General features: G+C 44.0%; 1 protein-coding gene across 1 annotated transcript; it reads right to left on the bottom strand.

Moving 5' to 3' along the window:
* Positions 1 to 7,676: 7,676 nt before the first annotated feature.
* LOC136488173 (uncharacterized) lies at positions 7,677 to 9,175 on the bottom strand. The gene is made up of 3 exons (XM_066485187.1): positions 9,098 to 9,175; positions 8,373 to 8,741; positions 7,677 to 7,817 (listed from the first exon to the last, which is right to left on the bottom strand). Exons 1-3 carry the CDS (start codon positions 9,173 to 9,175, stop codon positions 7,677 to 7,679), a joined length of 588 nt encoding a protein of 195 aa, XP_066341284.1.
* Positions 9,176 to 10,060: the final 885 nt, after the last annotated feature.

The following is a 10,060-nucleotide window of genomic DNA, read 5'->3' on the forward strand; positions in this document are numbered from 1 at the left end:
AAAATTTATTTTTGAAAACTTACCAAAATTTATTTTTATTTTGAAAAGTATATTTGAAATAATATTTAAATTTAGCTTTGATTCACGGTTCAAATGAATTCAAAACCCATTTGAAAAAGTATTAGGAAAAATAATTTGGAAAAAAAAGAGAGCAAGCCCTTGCCTTCTGGCCCATGGTTAGCTCCAGCCTGGCCCATTTCCTTCCCGCCCGAAGGCCTGCTCCTCTCCCTCCTCGCAGCCTAGCAGCCGTGGCTCGGCCCAGCGTCACCCGCTCCCTTCTTCCCTTTCCCCGCACTCCGACGTGGGCCGGCCCAGCCAAAAGCGAAGCCGCGCGGCAGCTTCCTCTCTCTCTGCGACTGACTCGTCGGGCCCACTTGTCGGCGCCATCTCCTATGTCGTGACCCGCCCGGACTCCGCCGCCGCCGCCAAGGAGTCCGCGTTGTCCCCACCTCCGCATCTTCTTGCCATGTGCTCCAAGTTCCCTGCCTCAATAAATAGCAGCTGCCTGCACCGCGCCGCCCTCCCTCAACTCGAACGCAAGCCGTTGCTACCGAGTCGCCGCGCTGCCACTGTGGAAACCCTAGCCGCTGAGTCGCCGTCACCCCGCCGAGCAAAGCATCGTCGCCATCCGCTCCGCGCCGCTATCCTTGGCATTGGTGAGTTCGCCTTGGTCCCCGCTTGCCCCATGTTCCCTCGGTTTGCTCTCCTGTGGCCTCTATGGTCGGTTTTAAGTGCGCCGGTGGGGTCTCTCGCCGCCGGCCATGTCTCCCGCCGTGCCGGTAACTGTTCCGACCGGCTCTCATCTCTCTCTCCCCCTCTGAACTAATCCGAGCCATCCATCTTGGATCCAACGGCCAATTTAGCCCGTACCCCTTTGCCGGCAAATTTGCAAATGAGTCCCCGCAAAATTTTAAAGATCCAACCCGCCGTCCCTGGTTTCTTTCAAAAGGACCCCTATCTTTCTTCGAAATAGGATCCGCAGTCCTCGTCCAGATTCAGAATGCACCTTCACCCGCACTTTTGCGAAAAAGGCCCTGAGTTTCCTTGAAATCGACCCGTAGTCTACTCTCTGTTGAAAATGATTCAACATATGCCCCTAGATTTCTATTTTAGCCCCTGTAGTTTTCCAAAAATGACACCCGGTCCACAGGACTGTTTTAATTCAGTTTTTAATTATTTTTAATACGAAATTGATTTCAAAATATTTATGAAATTGCCACTATTTTCATTGGGTCATATTTTCTCCGTTTTAACTCCGACTTGACCCATTCAACTTGCGTTAGGTTCGTAATTTCATAATCTACATGTTCATACTATTGATAGTTATGTTTTCAGCAAAAGAAATCGGAGGTTAGATTTAATCTATTATTTTATTAAAGAAATCTTGTTTAACTCTGATTTGATCTATTATTTCACTAAAATTCGAGGTTAGATTTAATCTATTATTTTGTTAAAGAAATCTTGTTTAAATCATCTCTTCTACATTTTAGCTTTGATTTGACCTATTCAAATTGCGCTAGATTCCTTGCAACGAGATCTACGCGTTAGTAACAATGTTTATCATGTCACTATTTCTAGAATTTTATGATTTAAACTCTAATTTGAATAATAATTATGCAACTAGATTTTATAAATAAAATATCAATAAGATTTGTTTTACTTTAGTTTTATAATTCAAATCTAAATTTGACTTATTTCAATGTATATAAGCTTTTATATAGTTAAGACACATGAAGTTTATGGTTTTATATTTTCTCTTATGAATGGATCTTTCGGTAGCCGTTTCTCTCAAACCGTAGCTCTGATTAGCGTGTCTCTCGCGACTGTGTGTTCGTAGCGATGCATAGAATCGTATTTCAAACTCTTCTACTTATTTTTGTATGATTGGTGTATTGTTCTAATGTAGATGTAATTGTATGCTATGCATGTATGTGTATGGATGTTTGTGTGGTGTTCTACGATTACATCCAGTCGGTGAGATATACGTGGTGATCAAGAAGAAGAAGAAGGACGTTGAAGATTAAAGCTTACCGAAGGATCGGTGTTTTAAGACAAGTATAGCACGGGATCTTTCTTGTTGTCCTATACACCTTTAATCATTCAATTCATACTGCATGTGTCTACCTTGACTACCATTAGAGATTTTCTAGTACTTTGTTACCTCGTACCTTGATTCCTATGGGTGATTATGCATTGGGTAGTATGATGCTAGTGCTCAATTAAAGACCATGATCTTGTAACTTGACTAATGAAATATGCAATAAACACTAAAAGATGCTTTTTAGCAATATGGAACAAAGGGGCTAGAGCATTGGGCTATTTTATGGTTCTCTAGATTCCTCTCCCTAAGGACTTATCGGTAAGTGATTATCCGGGACTTACAGTATAACTATGAGGGCTATATGGCTCTGGCTTGAGCTCAGTATAAGGACATTTTCTAGCTTGTTAGTGGTTACCTTTATTGGCGTAAGAATGGCTTGACGAATCGGGTATAGTGCGGCCTCTGTCCCCTTGAGTATAGGCTGCGCATCATTGTGCCATTGGGAACGGGGGGCTCTACATCTGTTTGTCGAGTGAATCTAATGACCCTAACTGGTTAGACGAACCTTTGAAAGGCTTCATAGTGAACCTTGCCGACCTTCCTTGGTAGTAGGTCAAGAGGCTGATCACCTCGGGCAAAAGGGTAAATCACGACTCATAGTGAATTTGTACAACCTCTGTAGAGTGTAAAACTGGTATATCAGCCGTGCTCATGGTCACGAGCGGCCTTGGAACTTTTATGAAATAGATGATGAACACTGATGATATTGATGATAAAGATGCTCACTAATGATTATTGTTTATGCTATTCATTATTCATGTTTACCTGATCATGTGTTTACATGGGCTTGTGATAAACTTGTTGCCACCCTATTGCTAAAAGATGACTCATTAAAAGCTAATCGCAGCTAAACCAGTGTCAGCCTTTTGAGCCCCATGAATCCCATGTTATATTTGTTGAGGACGACATGTACTTACGCTTGTTTTACTTTTTAAATCTTTAGAAAAAAATCCTGGATGGGTACCAGATTGTTAGAGTTTGGAGAAATTAGGCTTGTGATCAACCAGTCAGTAGTCCCTATGAAAGTGGAGTCTTCACGTGAAGATTAGAGTTGTCTTTCCGTTGTTTGCTGTCTAAGGTTATATCATTTATACAAAGTACGTTATATTTTGAGCATTGTCTTTCGATATTACCCTTATTGGTAGCTATATGTGAGATTTGACTTCCTGGGCTCACATATGGTGTGTATCTGGTTTTGTTCTTAAAACCGGGTGCCACAGACGTTCAACTTAAACCCCAATTCTAACATTATTTGGCCATCCAAAGGAAGTGATTATAGCAGAGGAGCAGCATATCAATTGTTAATGGGCTAGTATCCGATTAAAGGGCAACTCATTACATACTGTGCTGAACCATACACATATACTAATTGCTTGCCGTGTGTAATCTGTTTATGTTAGAAAAATCGCGAACCAAACACTATCCTAGTACGTGCTCGATCGGTGAAGGGTATTCAACTGTAATTAACTTGTCGTTTCTACAACTAGGGCTTGTTGATTCACCCCTTGGTGTCAACACAGATGGTCCCTGCCCGTATTGATGAGTTGGGATGTCTAACAATGCTTCATCTTATCTATGACACTGATATCCCTGGCAGACATGTGCTAGTCCAATATGGACTCAACTACTTTAATTTGTTGCAGATATATTCATGGTGCTGATGAGCAACCTTCATTGCAGGATATAGGTACTTATTTAGACGAGTAAGTTCATCGTAATGTAAAGCACCTACCAGCGATTGCCTAAATACTATAGTAGTGTGAAGAAAAAGTAAGTAATCACCTCCAGCTCAATATATATTTGGTAGAACGTGGTCTCCTTTTGCACCTCTAGCTCAACAAAGTGTCCGAACAACCCAAAGCATAGTACTGATGACCAGAAGGTGCGCGTGCATGACGTGTTAGGAATGGGAGGCCAAAGGAAAGTGGATACAGTTACTGCGGCTTGTCCTACGGACAAGTAGAACAGAACCAGCAAGCTAGATGAATGATTACTTGGCTGCGTATCACGTGCGTATCACCTGGCTGGTGAATGCTGATTCCGGCATGCAGGATGTGCGTCTTGGCGTCGCTTCAACCAGACAGAACTGCTCGGCTCGGACAGTCACACAGCGGATTGATGCTGCTCGAGATAGCATATAATTAAAATAGCTGGGCAGATGAGCTTGAGGAAGTTGCTTCAGGTGAGGACAGTTTAATATTTACTTACATAAAAAATAGTTTGAAAGTCAGCAGCGTGGCTATTGCACCTGGGGCTTTGTTTTGATCATTGCCTTGTTCGTTTGGCTGATAAGCCATGACTGAGAGTACTGTTGGCTGATTTGTTGTGAGAGAAAAATATTGTTCGTTGGTTGAAAAAGTATGGCTTATAAGCCAAGCGAACATGGCGCATATTCCTACCAAGGTATCTAGCTTATGATTTCCTAATGACTTAGGGCGCGAGTGCCAAGACCATTCGATGCCAATGGAAACATCTTTGTGGGGAGATGCCTCGGGAAGACATCACTTATGACCAAATGAAGGGGATGTTCGGTTGACCAAATGAAGCTGATTTCTCCGTGATCTCGATTTTCAGGAGTGAATTTGTCCTGGATCCCTCTGTATGAAGGTCTGATGGAGGCACTGGCCGACCCAGGATTCAATAAAGACTAGGGCCAAATTTCAGAAGGGAAATGCCGATAGCTATATCATAGTCTATATGACTATATATATGTGTGTGTCATAGAAAAAAAATAGCTATTTCTCGTCCTCGACAGTAACACGATGCTGAAGTCCTAGTCCTCTTCATCTTTAATCCAATTACCGAGAAATCTGTAAAATTTTATTCTATTTGAAGTTAAAAGTTCAAAACTCTACATAGATATGATAGAATTGAAATAGTAAACTTAGAAGTTGGAATCTAAATTCGCAGAGAATTGAATTAAAGAGAAGAAATATCTTCAGTCTTCCTGTTCCAGAGTTGCTGCTCGTACAGCTCGGCGCATGGTGCTATATGGGTCTCCGATGCTCTTGGCGGCGACCGGCAGGCGATAGTGTAGGTGACGAGAGTCAAACATAGGTGTATGTTAAGTCTTCGGAGGAGAGACTCCCGACTGAGAGATCCCCGACAGACCCTCCGCCTGGGTCGCTCGGGGGATTGGGGGCTATAGCCATCGGGTACGCTCACGCATACCCTCCGGTCAAGGAACAGGCAGAGCCCAAACACACCCACAACCTTTGCTCGGGGCTCGGGGGCCACCGGTCGGTCGGGGGATCGGGGGCTATACCTATCAGGTACGCTCGCGCATACGCTCTCGTCAAGGATCAGGAAGAGCGCGAGCTTGCCCTGGCTCCCGACCGATGGTAGACCAAGCCTGATCCCCAGCTCGTCCCCAGCACAAGCTAGTGCTTGGACCAGGATCCGATGCCCCGAGCATCAGACTGCCCTAGCATCCAAGGCTCTGGCAGGCTCAGGGGCTCCATGGCGCCGGCCCGACCGGTGAGCGTGAGGCACTGTTGGACGCTCCCCCGGTAGGGTCACACAATTGGCTTGACGCAACAGGACAAACCGTCCCACCGACCTCAGGGGCGCTAGGCTCCCGAGCCCGCTCGTCAGCCCTCAAGCCGAAGTACCTTTGCCACCTAGGAAGCCTCGAGAAGGCTCACCCGGTGGGGTCCGAACCCATAGTAGACAGACCCTAACTGTCAAGCATTAGGGCCAGCGGAGTTAAGAGGCACCCGAGGCACCCCCAACTCCACGACAACGCAAGGGTCCATCCACGCCATAGCAGCAATCTCCTGGACTCCGGCACATGAAGACAATAGAATGGAACGCCAAACCGCTTTGTACCTAACATTCCTCGTAATATAAGAGAGGAAAAATAGAGAACCCAACCAGAGCATTTTGAGCTCAGCCCAACGCAGAGCAACCGAGAGGAACGACCGAGCTTTCCTCCCCCGGCAACCCAGCAAGAGAGAGGAGCATTTCCCTTACTCGCTAGGAAGAAACCTCACCACCGATGAGCCTTAGGATAGCACCGAGCGATCACCTACCAAATCTCTTTCTCTTTCATTGTAACCCCCCAATTTGGGTGCTCACGAATACGAAGAACTATTCACTTCTAGACATAGGGCTCCGATATCCTGAACCAGAATGCATCGCCATGTCTTCTCTCATGTTCTTGAGTCCACACTCCTATCATTTTACGAACAACGATGCTTGCCCATGGCAACGAACCCGCGACAGCAGGTGAATTAGAGGGCGGCGTGCAGTGACTGGCACCCGACACTCGACAAGCCGTGGCTCGGCGCGCAGGCTCACAGCTAGGGGCGAGGCGTGATGGTGACAGTGGCCGATGGGGCCACAGGGCCAAGCATGCTTGCGGCCGATGGGCGTTGGCTCCAGCGACACAGCTACGAGCAAGAACGGGGAAGAGGATGAGTAGGCGCCCATGTCTATTAGTGTATCCGGAGGAGGCCGTGGAGGCGGAAGCATTGGTGTGTCAGGCCCTCGGTGGATGGCTACAAGAGAGGGGCTCTGCATGCGGACCCTGCGGACATGGTGGCGGGAGCATATGACAGCCGCTGGCGGCAGCGGCGCGTCTAACCCTAGCGAGAAGAGAGAAAGGGGCTAGGGGAACTTGGATACGGACGCGAGGCTCATGAGATGGCAAAATTGGGGAGGGGCCGACGGATGGGGAGCAGACGACAGCCGATGGCGACAACGGCAGTGGCGGCGACTAACCCTAGCGCGACTGGCAAGGAGAGAAAGGGGCTTGGCCGCTCAGGTGACTTGGAGAGAATATTCCTTGGAGACAAACGTGAGCACTACTGGAAACTCACATTCTTCCGTGCGTGCGAAAACGCACAGAAAAATGCGAATACCGTCAGAAAAATATTTTTCTGATGGTGAACGCTCAGAAAAATACACACAGAAATATGATGTCAGAAAAATTGATATTTTCTGTGTGTTCACCGTCAGAAAAATATTTTTCTGTGCGTAGTACACTCACAGAAAAATGTGACAGCCCAGATTAAATATATTTTTAGTGTGTGTGAAACCACACAGAAAAAAGTAAAAACCCGCAAGAAAAATAATTTTTCTGTCGTTATCATCCCGACAGAGTTGTAGTTGCCCACTCACAGAGAAAAGCTTATTTTTCTGACGGGCACGGCTAACGCACAGAAATATAATATTTTCTGACGGGCATTTACAAAGCACCGTCAGAAAAAACACACTTAAACATGCAGAAAAATTGGATACAATAATTATTTAGGAACAGTACCAACATCATATTAAAATAGAGATTGTCCATACAATAATTTCATTACTGCATAATAAATAGCACACATGTAAACATCCAAATGTTCAACACATTCATTCATAGCATCCAGGCTATAAGTAGATGATGTCCAAATGGTCCGGCATCGATACATTCAAAAGCATTATCATCTCATCTCAGTAGTTCAAGTTTTAGCTGAGATGCATCATCGGGTAAAACTAAAGCTAACAGATAAGAGGCAGCTACTAGTTCATGTGCATAAGCACAACTCTACAAAAGAAACTACCACCACATCCATGTTTTGCAACTAAACCATCAGATTATCGATGCATGATCTCCATTGTTGTCGGAACCTTGATTGTTGCCAATGTTTACAGCATGGAGATCCTCATTGGTGTGGCAAACATCATTAGCATTGTTGTCAGATTCTGAGGCAGCATGAGAAGAACCAGTTGCCTAAATGTGAACAAAGTTACAACAGTAAGTGGAATTGTCTCCAAACAATATAACACTTTTAGCAAAGCTTCTAAATTGGACAAGGTTACAGGAGTAAGTAAAATTGGACAAAGTTTAAAGTGTTCCAACTGTGGGTTTTCAAGGAGGTGTGAAACATTACAAACCAACATAAGGCCACTTCCTCATTGCAATAGCCATACAAATTCACTGCAGTAGCTATACAACAATCAAGATGAGGCCACTTCCTCACTGCTGTACTCTGTGTTGCCATTCTGAATAGGACCCCACAAAATACTAATCAGTTTGTAGTTCCTTTCCATCTTAAAATCTCTAAGTCATGGATCTGACAGCTAGAAAACATATTGATTGTGGAATGAAGATATACTCACAATTGTTTGCGTAGCGGACAAATGTCGTAACGCTTCTTCTGGCACAGCCCTTCCTGTCTCCCGATAAAGATTCTACAAGTGTATTGCAAGCATAGATACTTCATATCAACTATTAGATAATTCACATATAATATTGGTGAAGTATTTACAAGAGCATATCACATACCAGTACCAAGCCTACAAGAACGTTGCTTTGCTGCAGTGCATTGTCCTTGTCACGATTCTCTTGTTCTAGCCTTCCATTTGCACGACGTAGCTCTTCCATTTCACGAGATATGTTTTGCGTAGTCGCTGAATTTGATGGACGGACGCTTCTTTCCCTTCCGGCTGCCCTCACATCTGAATACTTGACCGCACCATGTGCTATGGCAAGACGCCCATGCTTTCTTGGGGCACCACTAGACACATCATATAGCGCCTTCTCATTTAAATATTGTTGTTGCTCAACCTCATGCCCATCCACTTCCATGTCTGCACCGTCTCCATCCTCTTCGTTTGCACATTCTATCCTCTTAACAGCAGCAAAGTAGTCATCCTACAAAGACCAGAACAAGGAAACATGTTCTAGAGATGTACAAATAGCCAAAATATGCTAACTTTGTATTCTGAATTTTTTGGACAGCAGCAAGAAAGTCACTTCAATAAATCATAACTAGAGATCCAGATCACAGAAAAATATGTTCTTTAACATTTTGAAAATCTTAAGAAGTTCTCCACATCTTTCTAGTTATAACATAGACCTGATTCTTAAGTTAACAGGGTGAAAAAGCACAAAGAAGCATTGCTACGCAGATATGAACATAACCTAGCAGAAAACTTCAGAAAAATGTAACTCCCAAACCTGATGACCTGAAGTCATGAAATTTTTCAGCACACATGTCACATACATACCATGAGTTTCTGTGCTTTCTGGTTACTGACTGGACCACATCTACCAGTGCTATCCAAGCTTTTCATGCCAGATTTCATCGCAGCAAATGTATTAATAGGGGTTGCTTTCTGTGGTACAAAGTTAGCTTCCTAAAAAATAGTAAATTTTCCAATGAGATATGAATATACAATAGGCTACTAAGTTTCTACAAAGAGATGAAAGAATATACACATGCATACCAATACTTGTTGTGTCTCTGTGAATGGTCTAGATCCTCCTCGGTTTTGAGAAATATCTTCATTACTTGAGCGAGATGTTTGCCCTCTCTTACGTTTTACCTTGTAATCATCTGAGCACCAATAAGCACAAAGGAGGGGCCACACCTCATCACTGAACCCCTCAAGCTTTCCTTGCTTGTATTGCTCATACTCGAGGTCAATGTGGCATGCTACGGCCTTTTTTATGGCTAAGTATTTTATTTCCCAGTAGTACTTCTTGACAGCATCAACACGGACTTGATACATCATGTTCCTCACCCTTCTCTTCAAACAAGCTTCTAGAACACAGTCAGCAGCTTGTTGATCTCCTTCTGGAACTTGGAACAAACGTTGCACGTGTACAGAACCATGAACATAGGTTTCAGATTGCATAGATGTTGCTCAGAAATTTCAGATTGAACATATCTTACCCAAAATTCGGAAACCACTTTTTCTCCCCTTGTCATTCCCGTAGCTTCAGGATTTTTATGAAAATAATCAGACCAATCCAGAGCTGGGCGCTTGAATTCATCACCGTTCTCATCCACCTCCACAATCACACCTGGATATTCTCTTCTAACTATGACCCCAAGCTGAGTAGTGTATTTGTAAGGTGTCGGGAAGTAAATATAACTGAATTGCCTGTGAATAAATATTATATAGTAACAGGTCAGCACAATCATTAGATCAGTCAATCATAAATATTTTATGAACCTTGCTGCTATG

The sequence above is a fragment of the Miscanthus floridulus genome, chromosome 10 (genome assembly GCF_019320115.1).
Source record: "Miscanthus floridulus cultivar M001 chromosome 10, ASM1932011v1, whole genome shotgun sequence".
NCBI classification, from domain to species: Eukaryota; Viridiplantae; Streptophyta; class Magnoliopsida; order Poales; family Poaceae; genus Miscanthus; species Miscanthus floridulus.